Source organism: Tachyglossus aculeatus, chromosome 16 (genome assembly GCF_015852505.1).
Source record: "Tachyglossus aculeatus isolate mTacAcu1 chromosome 16, mTacAcu1.pri, whole genome shotgun sequence".
NCBI lineage: Eukaryota > Metazoa > Chordata > Mammalia > Monotremata > Tachyglossidae > Tachyglossus > Tachyglossus aculeatus.
This window is the reverse complement of record NC_052081.1, coordinates 4,599,377-4,619,232: the sequence shown is the minus strand read 5'-3', so window position 1 is coordinate 4,619,232 and position 19,856 is coordinate 4,599,377. Positions and strand designations below refer to the sequence as shown.

The following is a 19,856-nucleotide window of genomic DNA, read 5'->3' as shown; positions in this document are numbered from 1 at the left end:
TGTGCCAAACATTGTTCTGAAGTAGAGGCAGGTTTATCAGGTCAGACCCAGGGAAGGACACGGATTGAATCCCCATTTTACAGATGAGAAGACGAGGCCCAGAGAAGTGAACTGAACCGCCCCAGGTCCCCCAGCAGGCAAGTAGCTGGGCCGGGAATAACTTCCCAAGCGCTTAGTACAGTGCTCTGCTCACAGTAAGCGCTCAATAAATACGATTGAATGAATGAATGAACCCAGGTCTCCTGACTCGCAGGCCTGGGCTCTTTCCAGGTGGCTGTGCTGCTTCTCAATTTGGGGGTGCTTTTGGTCCAGATCTGTTTTGTGTCTGAGGATCGAGGACACCCGAGTGAGCCATCACGTGGAACCTCCCCCGGGATGGGAGTCGGAAGGGCCAGATTTCAGTCCAGTCCGGAGCCCCGTCAATAAAAGGGCTGGGACTGGGGGAAGGGCTACTGCAGAATTACCCATTTCAGTCACGGATGGCCAATGCCAGGGTGTTTTGGGATCTAGAAAGGTAATGTCTGGAATACCCGTCCAGCGACTTAAAGCAAACCTATCCGCTACCCCCTTGAATTCCTCTGACTCGTTTTTCCCTGGATTCTTCCATCGAGGCCACAACAGCCATGTTCCTACCTCGCGGTTGACCCGTCTTCCCCTGCCTCGCTCATTTAATCCTGTCGTCCCACAGTGGGCTTTGATCACGGCCTTTGGGCAATAATCGGAAGGGTGAGATTTTCTTTCAAAGTCCCCATCTGGGTGGATCCCCACCCCCACCCACCCCTGGCCCCCAACCCACCTCCCCCTCCACCTATTTCAAATGCGGTCGGCCTGTTTTCTTCATTGATAAACCCGTTAGAAAACTTACCGTCCCCCAACCGACCTCGGAGCCCAACAAAATTCTTTAAAACGTTGTTCTCTGCTGCCGCCGCCGGGACAAACAGCCAGGCTCACAGGTTCCGTTTGGCAAGTGGAGAAAATCCCGGGATCCGGGGCGATCGAGGGAGGGGTCCTAGAGGGAGAGGGTGGGGGTGCCACCCTGGAGGCGGCTTTGTACCCAGTGGCAGATCCCCCTGCCCCTCCCCGGACCCTGGCAGGGACGGGGAGGGAGGTGGCGGGAGAGGCGGGCAGCCTGTGGAGGGGCTCGGCCAGCCGCCTGTGATGAGTCTCCGACCGAGGTGGATCGGTTCCCTCTCCCCCGCAGGAGGGGCACACCACGGTGAGCTTCACCATGCCGAGGGACGAGTGATTGGGTGGGCAGCGCCTTTCGAATGCAACCCAAGCGTTGAGCCCTGTTTGTTTGGATAAAATAAACCGTCCTTCCCCTCACTGCTGTGGCTGAGCTGGCAGCTCAGAGAGAGAGAGAGAGAGAGTATGTGTGTGTGTGTATATTTATATGTGTATGTGTGTGAGAGAGCCAGCCCACCATCAATATTTAATCTTTACAATGTTAGCTTTCTCCCTGGGATTTCACGAGTATAGGTCTATTTGGGTACACACATGCTGTGTACACACATGCTGCCTGCAGGGTTGTCGCGTTGTGGTGTCAAGCATTTCCTAGGAGTCACTTTCGGGTTACTAGAAGGTAATCATTTCAGACTCTGTCCCTTGCCCCACCATCAGAGAGTATTAATTAAGCGCTTACTGGGTGCAGAGCACCGTACAAAGCGCTGGGAAAGAATTCACAGGTGAGAATTAGGCACGGTCCCTGCCCCACGGAGGGCTCACATTCTGCAGTGGAACGGAAGGGCGGGGATCGTACGCCCATTTTGTAGAGGAGGAAACTGAGAGGCCCGAGAGGCTCCGGAAAGCGGCTTGCCCAGGGTCACCCAGGCAGCCATTGGGCCCTCTCCACTGTGGCCAAGCTGCCTCCCTAATGTGGGCTACTCAAGCTAGAAAAGACCCAAGCGAGTGGCCGGAGAAAAGGATCTCTTCCAGTCGGGGTCGGGGGTGTGCCCTGGGGGCAAGGAGGGGGCGACCGCGTTCAGGACTGTGAACTTGTGGCTGGGCCGTGGACCGGAGAGTGGTCACGGGGGTCCTGGCCAGTCCAGGGAGATGGTCGAATTGGCCGGCAGCTCTCCCCCACCGTAGCTGCCCCCCGTTCAGGAATTCAGGGGTCACCAGGGTAGGGTAGCCCGTGACTCGGAAGAGCCGCCTCTGCTCCCCCTGCCTCATGTGAATGAGTGGTCCCCGCTCATTAATGAACCCACCTATGGCAACTTCTTCTGGGCCCGGGGCCCACAGCTGTCAGGTTGGGGGGATCTGTGCTTCGGAGCTGTTAAGTGGAAAGTGTCGGGGCAGGACGGGAGCCCGCCCTTCTCCCTGCTCCTTCATGCAGACCCACAGAGAGGAGGCCAAGATGGTGGAAAGCGGAGAAGCAGCAGGGGACTCTCACCCCAAAAAGCACCGCCTCCCCCGTGAGACTGTAGGCCGCCGGAGGGCAGGAAATGTGTCTCAGGCTCATGCTGTACCGTAGCAAGTGCTTAATAGAGAGTCCCGTGCCCAGTGGAGGCACGGTGAGGGCCATCCCCACTACTAGCAGGCCGGGCAGCGAGGAATCCCGGGCCCGTAGGTGCGAGCTGGCCAAAAGCAGGTCGTGCCAATAGGCGGGAGTGCAGGTGGGGTCAGCGGGACTCGGGGGCGGAAGCTGGACTGCATCTCCTTAGCGTCCACCGAGACCCCCATCTGCCCATCCCAATTTTCCACATCCCAGGCTGTTGCCTTCAATGAGAATTTCTGTCCACTTGGACTTGTTGAGGGCAGGGAATGGGTGCCCCCCATTTTTTAACGGGTACTGTGTGCCAGGCACTGTACCAGGTGCCGGGGTAGATACAGGATCATCAGGATGGATACTGTCCGTGTCCCACATGGGACTCCCGGGCTTAATCCTCATTTTCCAGATGAGGGAACTGAGAGGCCCAGAGAAGCCAAGTGACCCGCCTGGGGTCCCACAGCAGACCAGTAGCGGAGCCGGGATTAGAACGCAGGTCCTCCTGACTCTGAGGCCCGGGCTCTAACCAAATGTTGAGGGCTCCCAGAGGGCACTCAGTCGCTTGCCCCCGGCTCAGTCGGGTTTGTGCCTCTGGAAATGGGGAGACGGAGGCTCGGGGGAACCAGCCGGCGCAGAGCCTCTCAGACCAGACGCCTCCTCCTCCAGGCCACCCCCCGGGGGCTCCTGGCTGCGAGGTGTCCGTGAGCAGACCCCCTCCTCAGCAGCCCGGCGGGGCACAGGGCTCCCTCATGCCCCTCCGCCCTCCTAGGCCTTGTTGGGTGGGCAGAGGAGGGAGAGCAGAGGGAGGAATGGAGGAGAGGCAGCTGGGAACCTGCATGTGTCTTGTTTATCGTTCTCTTGTCCTCTCCCAAGCACTTAGTACGGTGCTCGGCACACAGTCAGTGCCCAAATATGACTGTTTGGCCTGTACGCTCCGCTCCCCCTTCTCCATTTCTGCCCTGGAAACCGGGGGCTTCTTAGCTCCCAACCCCGCCTGCCAGGAGACCATGTCTAGCGTTGAGTGTGTATGCACGCACACGTGTAAGCATGCACACCAGTGTCGTCGTGAGATCCTGTGCTCAGCCACCACCATGCCCACAGTGGCGGGGGCAGCGGAGGGGACAGTGGGGGCCCGTGGGACGTTTGATCCCAGCTGAGAGGGCATCACGGCCTGGCCCGCCGCCCCAGCCCGCTCAGCCTGCCCCCGGACCCGCTGCTGGGAACGCTTTCTCCTCCCTCTTTGCTTCCCCCTCCCTGCCGCCTCCCAACCCCTTTCCCAACCCCAGGCTCGGGAAAGCGGGCCGGGGCGGGCCCCCGTGACTGTGAAGATGCGGGGATCGGGGCCGCACGCAAGGACAAGATGGCCAAGGGGAGCGAGGGCAGGCACATAGTAAGCACTTTTATGAGAAGCAGCGTGGCTTAGTGGAAGGAGCCCGGGCTTGGAAGTCGGAGGTCATGGGTTCTAATCCCCACTCTGCCACTTGTCTGCTGTGTGACCGTGGGCAAGTCACTTTACTTTTCTGGGCCTCAGTGACCTCATCTGTAAAATGGGGGATTAAGACTGTGAGCCCCATATGGGACGGGGACTGTATCCAACTTGATTTGCTTGTATCCACCCCAGTGCTTAGTACAGTGCCTGGCACATAGCGCTCAACAAATACCATCATTATTAGTATTATGTGTAGTAATGTAACTGTCTGCCCACGGTGAGCTTCCAGTCTAGAGGGGGAGGAAGCGTGGTCCCCACGGGTGGCGGCTCAGCCTGCGCGCCCCAGCTGGGATCGGGGGCTGGAACCCCGCCACCCCATCTGGGGCTCCCCCACTAATCCCTTCCTGCAGAGGAGCCCCCCACCCCCACCGGCAACAGGGAGATCCTGGGGGCTTTCGACCTGGTGGGGGTCCCACCCTCACAACACCCCCCCCGCCCCAGGGAGATTCTCAGAGGGACTGACGTGGAAAGGGGAGGGGGCCCCCCGTGTGGGGGCGTGTACACACACAGGAGTATGTGGTGTGGGGGGGTTTGTGTACGCGTGTGCGCCGGGGAGATGTCAGGGAGATAAGGCCCAGGGCTGGAGCCTGCACAGGAAACCTCCAACGAAAGAGAGAGAGAGATGCACACAGCTGTCAACCCCTGAGTGGAGGAGTTGTTGAATTGCTCCCACTAACCACAGGGGATCGGGGGGCCTGGGAGGGGAGGGGGCGGAGCCGGCTCTTCCCTTCTGCCCCGATCTGTTTCCGCTCGGCATCGTGAGGGAGGGTGGGGGTCCCCGCCCCCGCCCACCCGGTTGTATGGTGGGGTGGGAGGTGGAGGATGAGGTCAGGAATGCCCGAAGAGGCAGGGGCCTAGCTGGAAAGGCCCCCGGGGGTCTCCCTCCCCTTAGGCTTGGCCAGAGGGACAAGGGTCCCGTCGTGGTCAGCGCCCGCCGAGAAGCCCCCGGTTGAATGTGGAGGATAGCATTGGTGGCACTAACCCAGGGTTGGCATTGGCTTTTGCTCCTGGTGGTCTTCCCCCACCTCCCGTAGGGAAGAGGATGAGAAAGAGGCAGTTGCATTTGTCTGGGAGCGAGTGGGAGCGGAGGTCTTCCCTTTCCTTAGGGGGCCGTGCCGGCTGGAAGGAGTGGAGAGTTTGGGGAGCCTTGGACTGGACCCCCGGGCCGAGGAGGTTAGCCGTGGGCCATTGGAAGTTCCAGGTGAACTTTAATAGCCATTTTAATTTGGCTGTTTTACTTGAGGGGACCAGACTCCGTCAAGAAGGGAAGAAGGGAAATATGAATATGTATATATGTTTGTACATATTTATTACTCTATTTATTTTACTTGTACATATCTATTCTATTTATTTTATTTTGTTAGTATGTTTGGTTTTGTTCTCTGTCTCCCCCTTTTAGACTGTGAACCCACTGTTGGGTCGGGACTGTCTCTAGATGTTGCCAATTTGCACTTCCCAAGCGCTTAGTACAGTGCTCTGCACATAGTAAGCGCTCAATAAGTACAATTGATGATGATGATGATGATGGAAGGGGGGTACCAGCAGGCGCCTCAAACCCGGGGCGCTAGCCCATCGTGCGAGGTGTCTGGCCCAGCCCGTGCCCACACCACTCTGGGGCAGATGAGATGGCTCTGGCCTCACCAAAACCGTAAAGCTGGCATTTCCGTGTTCTCCTCACGGAGCCTCCCATGGCCCAGGGCAGCGGGATTCCTTCCAGTGGGTCGTCGGGGCTCCAGTCCTCCCGCAGGTCTGGCCTTAGGCCCAGGGACCAGGGGCAGATTCCACATTGTTGGACTGGAGTCCTACGAGTTGTGCGGTGCCACTCCGGGCAGCCCCCTTCCTCTCCCCCCCCGCTCTCTTCTTCCTCCTCCTCCACCTCCCGGCTGGCTCCAGCCTCCACTTCTCCCCACTTTCTGTCCAGGGAGAGGCCGAGGCCAAGAGTGGCCCCCGCCTACGGAACCCTATGAGCCCCTGGCCTGCTAGTGGCGACCAGAGGGGGCAAGTGCCCGCCACACCACAGCAGCAGCTACCAAGGGGAGACCAGCTGGTGCAAAATAATAATAATAATAATAATGGCATTTGTTAAGCACTTACTATGTGCAAAGCACTGTTCTAAGCGCTGGGGGGATACAAGGTGATCAGGTTGTCCCACGTGGGGCTCACAGTCATCATCCCCATTTTACAGATGAGGTAACTGAGGCTCTGAGAAGTTAAGTGACTTGCCCAGGGTCACACAGCAGACGTGGCAGAGCTGGGATTCGAACCCATGACCTCTGACTCCAAAGCCCGGGCTCTTCCCACTGAGCCACGCTGCTTCTCGAAAACACTTGGTCCTCCTCCTCCTGGGGCAGGTCCGGCAGAAGTTTTCTGTGTCTTTGGCTGCTGGGCCGCGGTTCAGTGTTGGCAGGCTGCAGGATCTCCTTCAGGCTGGGGCGGGGGGAGTCTGAGAAGTCTGTGGCTCCCCAAGGACCCGTCCAACTCAATGTACCGTTGGAAGGTGAGCCCCTTCCTTCCTCTCCCCCTCGTCCCCCTCTCCATCCCCCCATCTTACCTCCTTCCCTTCCCCACAGCACCTGTATATATGTATATATGCTTGTACATATTTATTACTCTATTTATTTTACTTGTACATATCTATTCTATTTATTTTATTTTGTTAGTATGTTTGGTTTTGTCTCCCCCTTTTAGACTGTGAGCCCACTGTTGGGTAGGGACTGTCTCTAGATGTTGCCAATTTGTACTTCCCAAGCGCTTAGTACAGTGCTGTGCACACAGTAAGCGCTCAATAAATACGATTGATGATGGTGATGATGAAGGTGGTGAGGGCTGGGGAGGGAACCCGGGCCTGGAGCTGTGCTCGAAGGCGGCCGGCTAGCCTGGGCCGGGGCAGGGGGACCCCTCGAACACCTCCCATCCTCCCTTTTTCCTCCTCTTAGCTTGTCCCAGCCTAGCGGTTCACACTCCCACTGGGACTCTTGATTGTACCTTGCCAATGCCCAGGAGGGCCGGGGTGGGAGCCGGGTACTCGGCGTGACCGTAGGCCCCGGGCCCGCGGGACCTCGCCACCCACACTCTGGAAGGCGAGGGGACAGGATGTGGGTGGGCTCACATGGATCACGTGATGCCACTTGTGGGTGGAGGCAGCGGGAAAGGGGGCTTGGGGTCCCCGGGCTGACTGTCTCTCTCTCTCTCTCTCTGCCTTTTTCTGTGGCCTCTACCCCCGCGCCCTCCCAGGAGCTCAGAGCTTGGGCCTGACAGACCCGCGGCTATGCTACATGCTGGATGGGATCCTCTTCCTCTACGGAGTCGTCATCACCGCCCTCTTCCTCAGGGCCAAGGTCAGCGGGGCCCTGGGGTCAGCGGTGGTGGGGAGAGGGCAGGACAGGGCTCAGAGGCCTGAGGTGGGAGGGGAGGACGGGCGCCACCACAACGAGGGAGAAGGGGAGAAGGCCTCCGCTAGACCGAGAGGTTGGTGGGTATTTGTATTAGAGAAGCAGCGGGGCTCAGTGGAAAGAGCCTGGGCTTTGGAGTCAGAGGTCATGGGTTCAAATCCTGGCTCTGCCAATTGTCAGCTGTGTGACTTTGGGCAAGTCACTTAACTACTCTGGGCCTCAGTTGTAAAATGGGGATTAAGACTGAGCCCCCCGTGGGACAACCTAACCTTGTAACCTCCCCAGTGCTTTGCACATAGTAAGCACTTAATAAATGCCATGATTATTATTATTATTATTACTTACTCTGTGCTTAGCACTGATTCAAGCACTGGGGAAGGTACAGCACAGATTGGACCACGGTCCTTGTTCCACACAGGGTTTGTGGGGGGTGGTTTTTTGGTATTTGTTAAGCACTTAGTATGTGTCAAACACTCTTCTATGTGCTGAGAAGGGTACATAGGTTGAACACAGGCCCTGTCCTGCATGGAGCTCATAGTCTAAGTAGGAGGGAGAACAGGTATTGAATCCCCATTTTACAGTTGAGGAAACGGAGGCACAGAGAAGTCAAGTGACTTGCCCATGGTCCCACAGCAAGCAGTTGGTTGAGCTGGTATTAGAACACAGGTCTGACTCCAAGGCCTGGGATCTTTCCACTAAGCTTCACTGCTTCTCAGGGTTCGTAGACCGTAAGCTCATTATGGGCAGGGTTCACATTTAGCAATGGTTACAATACTGTACTTGCCGAAGTGCTTAGTGCAGAACTCTTCACACAGTAAATACTCACTGATTGATAAGTAGGAGGGAGAACACAAATTTTATTCCCATTTTACAGGTGGTATAATTGAGGCATGGAGAAACGACTTGCCCTAAGGCGGGGATGGGCGAGTCCAGTTGCAAGGGGACACACCCGGTGGGGGTCCGGTGGGGCCTGGTCCGGCAAACAGCGGCTTTTGTTGGGTCCCCGCCCTCCGGGGCTCACCCTCTGAGGTCTCCCTCGGGGCTGGCCGCCTGGGGTGGGGCGGGGGGCGACTCGGACAGTGCCTGACCCGGTCTTCTGACTTTTCCAGTTTGGCAGGAGCGCCGGGGTCCCGTCCCAGCAGGGCCAGAACCAGATCTATAACGTAAGTGACCAGCTGGGGAGCGGAGGGGGGTGGGACTCGAAGGGGTTGCCACTCTGCCACTCAGACCAATCCCCGTGGGCCTCCAAAGCTGCCCGGGCAATGGAGGGGAGGCGGAGGGGGCCGGCTCACCCGAGCGGCAGCTTCGGCCCCAGAGCCAGGCCTTGGTCCGCCGGAGGGCCTGCCCCATGGCTCGTCCTCCCCATTTGCCGCCGCCAGCACAGGGAGGAAGTGCTCGGAGCCATGGCGGAGAGGGGCGCGGGTGGTCCTGTCAGCCGCCCCTGCCCCTGCCGGGTTCCCTTTACTCCTCCCCAGCCGAGACCCCTCCGTGGCGTTGCCGATTCCCGCAGTCGGGCTCTGGTTCCCATAGGGGGTTCTGAATGCCAGTGTTCAAACGGCCCGCCTCCGCCCCTACCCCGGGCCCATCCTATCCTGCCATGCCCCCTGCCCCCCCTGACCCCGGCCTTGCGGTTCCAGGAGCTCTCCCCGAACCGCCGAGACGACTACGACATTCTGGACAAGAGACGGGGCCGAGACCCGGAGATGGGGGGGAAACAGGTAACCGTGGCCTCCGTCGGGCGGGTGGGCCAGAAGCCGGGATTCTCCTCTGGCTGGGGGAGGCCGGGATCTCGGTTGGAGTTCGGGTCGGGGGGCGGACAGGGGAGGGCTCGGTCACCCTGGATTCCGGGGCTCACGTTGCCCCCCGGCCCTGCCAGTGCTCCTGAGTGGAGCGGGGAGGGAGAGGAGGAGGAAGGGGACCCTCTACTAGCCCAGGGGAAGGGTGTCGAGGTGCATGTGGATGCCCGCCGGTCCAGAAACCCCCCCTCTACGGGGAGCAGTCTGTAAGGATGCCCTTCTGACTCTTCTCTCTTCCACCGCCACAGAGGAGGAAGAACCCCCAGGAAGCCGTGTACAACGTGAGTACGGGGAGCTTGGGGCTACGGGTGGTCTCCCTCCGCCGGCTCCTCCCTCCCTCGCCCCCCGACCTCAGCCGGAGATCACTCCATTCCCAGGGGTGACAAGGCGACGGGAGAGGAAGGACAGATGGACCGTCAGACGACGGGTGGTGGGGAGGCTCTGTGGGGCTGGTTCCCGTGTTAACTAACGCCCTGACCCTTCTCCTCCCCTCCCAGGCCCTGCAGAAGGACAAGATGGCAGAGGCGTACAGCGAGATCGGGATGAAAGGGGAGGTAAGGCCTTGGAATGGACGGGGCCGGCGTGCCCCCCACCCCCCACCGTCGCCGGGGGGGTCACTGGTACCTGACAGTCCATCAGTGGTAGCGATTGAGTGCTTCCCGTGTGCGGGGCACTCTACCAGGCACCCGGCCCCTGGTCACAAGGCGCTCACAGTCTAGGCGGGGACAGAGACATTAAAAGAGTTTACAATAGGTTACAGATGGGAAAAGGGAAAGTGTAAAGATCTGTAAATAAGTGCTGTGAGGCTGAAATGGGGGGCGGGGGTGAAGATCAAGTGCTTAAAGGGATCTAGATCCAAGTCCTCAGGCAAAACAGACAGGAGGGTGGGGAGGGGATGGGAGTCAGGGCAGGCCTCTTGGAGGAGATGGGATGTTCTGAGGACTTTGAGTGGCTCCATTTCCGCTCCTCCAGTTCTGCCACTGACCCCCTGCAACCTGGCTTCCATCCACTTTACTCCGAGGAAACTGCCCTCTCTCAGGTGACCAGTGATCTTGCCAAATCCAACAGCCTCTGCACTCTCCCAGTCCTCCTCGACCTCTCACAGGCCTTGGACACTGTGGACCATCCCCTCCTCCTGGAAACATCACCTTACCTCGGCTTCACTGACACCGTCCTCTCTCGGTTCTCCTCTTATGTCTCCGGCCACTCATTCTCGGTCTCCTTCACGGTCTCGTCCCCTGCCTCCCACCCCCTAACTGTGGGGCTTCCTCAAGGTTCAGTTCTGGATCCCCTTCTAGTCTCCATCCACAGCCACTCCCCTGGAGAACTCATTTGCTCCCACAGCTTCAACTACAATCTCTACGCAGATGACTTCTAACTCTACCTCTCCATCCCTTCATCTCTCTCCTTCTTGGCAGTTTCACATTTCCTCCGGCCTTGAGGCCATTTCTACTTGGATGTCCCGCTGACATCGCAAAACCTAAGATGGCCAAAGTGGAACTCCTCCTCTTCCCACCCAAACCTTTCCCTTCCCGCCTTCCCTATCACCATAAACACCACCACTATACTCCCTAGCTCACGAGCCCGGAACCTTGGCATTACCTTCGATTCGTCTCTCTCGTTCAAGGAGGCCGAGGGTGGGAACAACCCGCTCAGAGAGTTGGGAGGGGAATGGTAGGCGGGAGACGGGGCAATAACCGGAGAGAGCCGTGAGGTAAAAGAAGGACTTGTTTAGGCTCAGTCAAATCAAAACGTCGTATTTATCGAGCTCTTACTAGGTGCAGGGCACTGTAACAGAGGGCTTGGGAGAGTACAACGGAATTAGAAACCCGTAAAGAGCTTACAGTCTAGAGGGGGACAGGCATTAGTATGAATAAATAATTTATAGTATATGAAGTGCCGTGGGGTTGGGAGTGGGGTGAATATCAAATGTCCAAAGGCATTTGAAGTGCAGAAGGGAAAGCGATCTGGGGAGGGGAAGACATGGGTGTGTTTGAAAGCGGTGGGGAAGGAGCCACGGGGAAGTCAGCAGTTGAAGATGGTGGTCAGGGAGGGGAGATGAGATGGAGGGCAAGTGCCAGAGGCATTGGGAGAGGGGGTGGATTTTGGAGAGGGAGAGCAGCAGATCTCCCCTTGGGATCTGGCTGGGAAAGATGGGGAGTCTTTATTCACCCCTCTCTTGGCCCCACAGCACTTAGGTACATAGCCCTAATTTATTTATATTCATGTCTGCCTCCCCCTGTAGACTGCAAGGAAGCTCCTTGTGGGCAGGGAACTTGTCTACTAACTCTTTTCTAGGGTACTTTCCCAAGCGCTCGGTACAGTGCTCCACACTTGGTTAGTGCTCAGTAAATGCGATTGGCTGAGAGTCAAAGAGGAGGACAGGGGAGACCCAAGGGAGACCGTGCTGGAGGAGGCACTGTCATTAGGGGCAAGAGGTCAGAGTTAAAAGTTAGAATAGCGGGAACCCGCCAACCCTTACCTCCAGCAGTCTCCGAGCCTCCAGGCAGATCGCTCCCGGGCCCAATGGTGAGCGGCTACCCGCTGGAGGATGCCCCTTCATCTCCATGGCGCTGCCACCCTTTATCGGGGCAGGACTCCGGGCCCCGAGCCGCAGTGCTGATCTCTCTGTCTGTCTGTCTGTCTGTCTCTCAGAACCAACGGAGACGAGGCAAAGGCGGCAACGACGTTCTGTACCAGGTAGGGACTCTGCACCCAGGCCCGGCCGAGGGCGGGAGGGCACCTTGGTCCGCCACCCTCCGCCGTCCTGGTCCTGAGGGCTGGGGGGACTTGCTGGCAAGTTGGTCTCTCCCCGAGGCCACTGTGGAGACACAAGGCTGACTGGCCGGTGGAAGTCGCGGGCTCAGGGCCCGGGAGAGCCGCAGGGCCAGACAGCGTTCCCCCGCCAACCGCCCCCCTTCCCCTCGTCCCTCGCAGGGTCTGAGCACGGCCACCAAGGACACCTACGACGCGCTCCACATGCAGCCCCTGCCGCCTCGCTAACGGGCAGCTCCGACCCCCGCCGCCAGCCAGACATCCCCGGAAAAGAGCACCGCCCAGCCGGTTGTGCCCCGCTCCCCTCCCCTCCCCTCCCCTCTCCGCAGCACCAGCACCCGGGGCTCCTCCGCGGGGGTGGGGGTCCGGATTGGGGCAGCAGCCCGTCCTCTTCTCCCACCACAGGTAGCTTCTTCCTGCTTGGACGCTCCCGGGGGGGCCTGGCTCCTAACCCTCGCTGCACCCTTAAAACTCTCCACCTCCCCTCTCCGTGCCCCCCCTCGCGCCCCTTCCCCCCTCCCCAGGGCTGCGGCATTTCCCTTTGTGAATCGTTGGCCCGGGGCAAGATGGAGACCACGGCAACTCAGCAGCCAGCAGCCCGCCTCCTGTTATTTATACTGTTGGCCAGCCTCGAATGGTTTTCATTCCACCTGCTTTTAATAAAAAACAGTTTTACTTTAAAAACGCGACAGCCGTCCGGGTCCTCTAGCTGCCCCTCACCTGGGGGCTGGGCGATGGTTGGTTGCCCTCCCGCGTGGGCATCCTCCCTGCCCTGCGGGTCCGTCCCCCCCACCGCCGACCTTGGGGGAAGGAAGTATTTCCTTTTGTCTGTTTGGTGCTCCCAGGGCCAGGGGGAACGGGGCAACAAGTTGGCCCTTGGCCCAACCACTCACTGGGATCAGGCCTCTCTCTGTGCCACGGGGCCCCAGGGGACAGTGCCCGGGCTGGGAGTCTGGAGCCCTGGCTGCTCACCCTGACTCAACCGCTGGCCCACCTTGAGCAATCCTAGTGATTTTGGCATTTGTGAAGCACTTACTATGTGCCAAGGACTGTGCTAAACACTGGGGTAGATACCAGATAGGTCCCATATGGGGCTCACAATCTAAGTAGGAGGGAGGCCAGGGACTGAATCCCCATTTTTTACAGATGAGGGAACTGAGGCACAGAGAAATAAAGCGACTCATTCAAGGTCTTACAGCCGGCCTGACTCGCAGGCCCCTGCTCTTCCCGCAAGGCCATGCCGCTTCCCGGGAAAGGAAGTGGGGAAGTCCTTCCCCCTTGAAAGAGGCGGCAGGATCCCTTGGGGATTTTGGATCTGCCCATCGCAGAGTTCAGCGGGGTGAGGGGCTCGAGGGCTGCCGGTCTGGGGGAGTTCCTCAAAATGGCCATTCGGGAGGGAGGGCCCAGCTGGGGGTCTCGCCGGGGAAGCCTCTGGCACAGAGCACGAGGGTCTTTCGGGGGTCTCCCCGACAGCGCTTGGCTGGGGGGCAAGCTTAGGGTCGGAGGAAGGGGGTGAGTCACTTCCACTGCTCTGGCCCTGTTTCCTCATCTGTAAAAAATGGGCATTCAACTCCTGTTCTCTCTTCCCTTTCGACAACTGGGAGCTCCTCGGATGGGGCCTGGGCCCGATCCCATTGGATCTACCTTTGATCCGGTGTTTAGCACCTTGGCAACGCTCAACGGCACAATTAGTATCCACGAATCTATACCTGCATCAGGCTTTTCTTCTTCCCCCGGAGGCTTGTCTGGTCCTGTTCTTGGGGGCACAGGGGCGGGGCTCGGCTCCCCGGAAATCGTGACAGTCAGAGTTGACCGTCAGCTGGAAATGGGAGCCCCAGAGCTGCCCGGACGGAGCCCACCCCTCAGTTCCACCGGTGAAGTAGAGGGCACACGTCATTCCGGCCCCCGCTGGAGCGGTGCGGATTAGGAACCTGGAAATGAAGTAGGTCAATCATCAATCGTATTTATTGAGCGCTTACTGTGTGCAGAGCACTGTACTAAGCGCTTGGGAAGTACAAGTTGGCAACATCTAGAGACAGTCCCTACCTAACAGTGGGCTCACAGTCTAAAAGGGAGACAGAGAACAAAACCAAACATACTAACAAAATAAAATAGAATAGATATGTACAAGTAAAATAGAGTAATAAATCTGTACAAACATATATACATATATACAGGTACTGTGGGGAAGGGAAGGAGGTAAGATGGGATGGAGAGGGGGATGAGGGGGAGAGGAAGGAAGGGGCTCAGTCTGGGAAGGCCTCCTGGAGGAGGTGAGCTCTCAGTAGGGCCTTGAAGGGAGGAAGAGAGCTAGCTTGGCGGAGGGGCAGAGCCAGGACCACGGGGCTGAGGGCCCCAGAAGGCTCTTCTCACGTCTGTCGGCTCACACACGCCAGCACACGGTCCCTGCCCGCTACGGGAGGCAGTAGACTCACCGCTCCGGGGTCTCTTCTCTTCCCCTTCCTCCACTCCATCCCCCTGGGGCCCAGCGGGTGTCCCTCCATCCGGCGGGAAGGCAGGCAGGCAGGCAGGGCTGGTGCTCGGGACCCTAGATTGGGAAGAAAGCAGTGGAGAGTCATCCAGGGGACTTGCCCCGAGGGGACCGATCCCTGCTCTGTCCGCCCGGAGAGCCGCGGACACGACGCCAGACTCGGGAGCTGGGAAGAGTGAGGACAAAGGTTCCCCCCTCACCCCGGGATCTCGGGGGAGGCCCAGAGGCGCCGGCTTCCGGGCACCGACCCTCGCCCTCTCTCACCGCGGCCGAGGGCCGGAGGAAAACGGGTGCGGAGGAGGGCGGCCTCGGCCCCAGACAGAATCGCGTCCTGCGGAAGAGCACCCGTGAGGAGGGAGAGAGGAGGGGAGGATGGGATGAAAACAGACCACGGCCGCGGAGAAGGGGTCCGAAGGCTGCCTGCCGGGAAACAGGCTGACTCACCGCTCCGGGGCACCTCCGTCCTCACTGGCCCGTCTCCGGCCGCCGGCCCGCCTGCCCCCCTGCCTGACCACCCGGGAGCTCCGTCGAGGACCGACCGGAGAAAGAATTAGATGCCCAAATCCACTCTCCGCCCTCTCCCGGGTTTCGATCGGTCGACGATGGATCAATCCGTGACCGAGCGTCCGGGAGAGGGGCCGCAGAGTTAGCGGACGGGATCCCGGCCCTCGAGGAGCTCCCGGGCTCCGACAGGGTGCAGAGCACTGGACTGAGCGCTTGGGAGAAAATGACAACGGTTGTTAGACACGGTCCCCGGCCTCAAGGAGCTTCCGGTCCGCTCCGGTCACGGCACCTTACCGAGCCCCTGGGAGAGGACAAGAGGGCCAACAGACGTGACCTCTGCCCCCGAGAAGCTCACAATCTAGCGGAGGAGACGCCCCGGGGAGCATCCCTCCTCCATCATCATCATCATCAATCGTATTTATTGAGCGCTTCCTATGTGCAGAGCACTGTACTAAGCGCTTGGGAAGTACAAATTGGCAACATATAGAGACGGTCCCTACCCAACAGTGGGTTCACAGTCCAAAAGGGGGAGAGGCCGGCCGCACGATACACCGGCCCGGGGACCCACCCGGCGGGGCACGGGCCGCCGCCACTCACTCCTCCCGGTCCCGGCCCGCGGGTGAGGAAATGCCACGGAACTCGTACGATGTTAAAACACTTGGAAAATGGTTTAATGATGTTTACAACAGAAATGGACTGTACAGTTACAGTAAGTTTAATATATATATAAAAAAAAAAATTACAGCAGACAAATGCATCTACACAAAACCTACTATTTTGTCCTGATTCACTGTCATCTTACACAACCTCCCCAAGCCCCGTAAGCCCCCCAGACCCCCGCCGCCGGCCGCCAGAGGGAAGGGGCCGGGGGGCGGGCGGGTGGGGAGAAAAATAAAGGTCACTTTTAAAGAGACAGCACCGCTTCTGCACCCCACCGCCCGCCCCCACCCTCCGGGGAGACACCCCGATTCGTCCCCCCGACGGTGTCCAAAATCAGGGCCGCCAGGTGGGACGAGTCAACCCTGGAAGAGCTGAGAATTAAAGTCTCTCCCCCGCGTCCTCGTCCGAGGACGGGGCCTACCTGCGGGACGCGGCAAGGCGTCCCGGGAACAGTCTGCCCCGGCTTCGGACTCGCTCGCCCGCCGAAGCGGACGGCGTTGAAAATTGCGGGGGGAAAGGGAGGTTGGAAAGAGTAGGCCCCTTTAAAACTCTCTCCCTCCAGAGGACCCAGGGCCAGAGGCGCCCGAAAAACCGGGGGGGTGTTGGTTCCTCAGCGAATGAGTCTTTTTCTAAAAGCCCCGTGGCTGTCTCTTTAAAACTGGAAAGAAGGAGAAGAAGAAGAAGAAACAAAAACAATCCTCGCTGGGGAACAGCATTCGGCGAAAATGCGATCCAAACTGACCGGTGGAAACCTGTTTCTGAATAGTATGTACACTTAGGACTTTTTCATTTTCCTTATGAACACCTAGGCAGTGAAAACCGTTAGGTCAATACATACGCAGACACACCCAAAACATACAAAAATACTATTATTTCAAACTACTAAGAATAGGACAGTTCAGTTATTTCCATGCTATGACTTTAAGAGCATTACACTGAAACAAACAAGGATTTAAACGACGATTCTTTTTTTTTTTTTAATATCCCAGAAATATACCAAAATATACATCTAAGCTTTGGAATTACTGAGGTTAGACTAATGCGAGTGCTGGGTAATCGTATTCGATACACAAGTCTAAGGTTCTGCAGGAAAGAAATCATCTTTGGTATCTGCATCAGGCTAATATTATTAACATTTGGATTTTGCTTTGGGATTGAGCTTGTATGAACCTAGAACCCCCGTCCCGCCCCCCCACCCCACCCCCAAAACTGAGATTAAAAAGATCCTTGTAAAAAGTTCCTTCATTTGCAGTCCCCTTCCCTCCCACCACCACCCCCGGCCCGCCCACCAAGTTAAAAAGTCACAGGCATCTACCTAGCGCAAAAGTTGAGAAATACGGATGCATAGTTGCACAGTGGTGCTGCAAAAGAAGAAAAAAGAAAAGGCCCAAACGAACCCCGAGAACAGAGGGAAATGAAAAGCTTTGATCGTTGCTGAGCCATTTCGCACAAACAGGTTGCAGTCAAGAAGAAAAGGAACGAGAAGAAGAGGAGGAGGAGGAGGAGGAGGAAACAAGAAAGCTCCGAAGGGCACCTCAGCGTGTAGTGATCGTCACCCAACCCCCCTCCCCGAGGATTAAAGCAGCCAAAGGGGCAACCAAGCCCCCCACCCCGCCCGGCCCCTGGACCCCCTTTGGCCGGGCCCACCGCCCTCGGCCCCCAACCCCGCCACAGATGGGACTCGTGCCCCACGCTCCCTTTTCTTTGGTTTCTTTGTTTGTTTTGAGTTTATACAATCATTAAGAAATCTTTGGTTTGGGCTGGAAACTTTTTAAGAGAACAAAACAAGACAAAGAAACCACCCTCCCCTGGCTTATAGCAGCAGTGTCGGGGCCTAGGCAAGCTTCCTTCTCTCTCTCTCACTGTCTCTCACTCTCACGCTCTCACTGGGTCTCTCACTCCGCTGTGGGGGCGGGACGGAGGGGTGGGGGGAAACTACATTCAAAGAAAAGGTGACGGGACTGGGGCGGCAGCGGCTAAACAGTCCGTCGGACAGAAGATTGTCAAATAATATTAGTAATAATAATAATAAAAAACAATAAAAATTAAATAGTCGGGAGTTTTTTTGGTCACATCAAAGCAAAAAAAAAAAAAACCCCAAAAAACAAAAAATCCCAGGGAAGTGTTTGTGCGGCGGTGAGCGGGAAGGAGCCTTGAGCCCAGGAATCAGAAGAAAAGCGGCCACACGCCCTTCCCGACTGCTCCCTCCTTGGCTGAGGGTCTCCCACCGGGAGGGAGATCACTCCCCTCGGTCCCTGATGGGAAAAGGCGTCGGAGATGCGGCCGCCGGGGAAGGAACAGGATGGTGGGAGTGGGTGGATGTGCACGTGTGTGTATGTGTGTGTGTTTGTGGGGGGCGATGGGGGAGGAGAGGAGGCCTGGAGAAGACCACCGGTGACCCACGGAAGTGGTAGAAAATTGCAATTTGCCCTCAGTTTGCAGTAGCTTTTAAGCAGCAACATTCAGAGGCTTTTGGGGGGGGGGCGGGGGCGGGAGGGAAGGGGCTCCCCAGGCCCAGGTCCCGCTCACCTGATGCTATAGGCCAGAGTTCAGTGTCACCCGGGCAAAGGGAGGGAAAGGGCCACCGTAGGGCGGACGGAGGGCAGACAGGGCAACTCGGCGGGGTTTGGACAAAGTTAAAGCAAGTGACCGCGTCACGAGTTGGAAATGAGGTATACGACAGGTCCTGCGGCTGCGGCGGAGGGGGTGCCCACCCCTAACTGACCCGGCCGTCGGAGGAAGGAAATGGAACTCCGGGACTTGGGGCACTGCCACTGGAAGCAGTGGGGGGATGGCGGGCCCCTGGGGCCACCAAAAACCGACCGCCGCCGCTGCCGCCCAGGGTCCAGCCGGCTCTCCCGGACCGCTCCGCGCCCTGCCGCCTGCCCCGGCCGATGGCCCCCGGCGGGATGCCCGGGGGCCCGAACCCAGAGCCGGGCCACGGACACGCTACAGAAACGGAGGGGAGCCGCGGGGCCGGTTAACCCGGGTGGGTCCTCTCCGGGGAGGGGCGGAGAGGGGGGTGCGGGCGGCTCTCCCCCTCTGGATCAGTGACCCGGTTTGGTTAGAAAAAGAAGGTGAGCTGGGGCCAGCCCCGAAGCAGCGGGGCAGAGCCGGGGACCGAAGACTAAACTAAACCCTTCCCGCCACCAGGACGTTTCATTTCCTTCCTCGGATTGGTTTTCCTTAAAGCACACCTTGTTTTCCCACATCCTTTTATTCCAGGTGCTCTTATCTTTGTGAAGTCATTTCGTCAGCACAGCCCTATCACCTACCTACCTAACAACCTACCTAGCTCTCTGAAAAAGTCACACAATATTAATACCACTTTTACATCATGTCAGAACAACGTATTCGATCAGTAAAGCTTTCCGGTGGAATTCGGCCGGAAGGACGGGCGGCCCAGTCATAAACTGCTCTTCTTCCCCCCTCCGGTGGCCCTCCCGCCCCAAGGTAAGAACACGCCAGCCATCCCGATCATTCGGGCCGGACTTCCGCTCCGGGAGAATCCGCCATCCCCCGTCTCCTTATTCTCCCAACTCACAAGCCTCGAACGGCCTCCCCTCCGCGGCTCCTCAGAGCCGTCTGTCTGGATTCTGTCTGGAATTGGGAGGGGGCTGGAGCCTCCTTTTATTACAGACCGGGGTTCAAGGGACGGTGGGAAAACGTTCTTTCACTTCACCCGCCCTCTCTCTCGCTCTCTCTCGGCATCCCACGGTTCCAAGCCGATTCGAAGCTACCCTCGCCACCTGGAGCGATTCAAGTTGGCCTTCCCAACGCCGGAAGGATGACCCGAGGTGAAAACTCTCCCTCGGAGCCCGGAGAGCCCACCAGTCTGCTGCTGGCCCAGAGGGGAGCCCGCCCATTCCTCCTCCCCGCCCCGGCCCGACCCTTGAACCGGCGGAACCAAACGCGACGCCCGAGGAGGGACGTTGGCCGTCCAACCCCGAGGCTCGCCGAGCGAGCCTGCCCGCAACAACGCTCCCCTTCGCCCTCGGTGCCCCCGGGAGGGCAGGACCGGAGGCCGGCTGGGAAGAGCTGCCCAGGTTTTGCCAACCGCCCATCCACCCTCCGGCGCGGCGACCCCAACCCAGGCCCCGTCCGGCCCGTTTGGTTTTGCTTCTTTGCATTTTTGGTCTAGACTAGGATCAGCATTGCTATTCCAGGAGGAAGTCGGTTCTCCTCCGGTCGGAGCCGCCGGCTCGACTACATTCAGCGACAAGACAGAGGGGCTGGGGGGAACGGGTCTCGCTTTCCCAGT

The 19,856-nt window shown here is 58.5% G+C and overlaps 1 protein-coding gene and 1 long non-coding RNA gene across 2 annotated transcripts; one reads left to right on the top strand and one right to left on the bottom strand.

Annotated features, from left to right (window-relative positions):
- Positions 1 to 1,147: 1,147 nt before the first annotated feature.
- On the top strand, positions 1,148 to 12,618 carry CD247 (CD247 molecule). The gene is made up of 8 exons (XM_038757952.1): positions 1,148 to 1,216; positions 7,212 to 7,315; positions 8,479 to 8,532; positions 9,007 to 9,087; positions 9,414 to 9,446; positions 9,663 to 9,719; positions 11,821 to 11,865; positions 12,103 to 12,618. The coding sequence occupies exons 1-8, from the start codon at positions 1,159 to 1,161 to the stop codon at positions 12,166 to 12,168; spliced, it is 498 nt and encodes a 165-aa protein (XP_038613880.1). The 5' UTR covers positions 1,148 to 1,158; the 3' UTR covers positions 12,169 to 12,618.
- Positions 8,239 to 12,083, bottom strand: LOC119938216. The gene is made up of 3 exons (XR_005454374.1): positions 11,648 to 12,083; positions 9,790 to 9,880; positions 8,239 to 8,525 (listed from the first exon to the last, which is right to left on the bottom strand). It is a non-coding gene; the product is annotated as an uncharacterized LOC119938216 (long non-coding RNA).
- Positions 12,619 to 19,856: the final 7,238 nt, after the last annotated feature.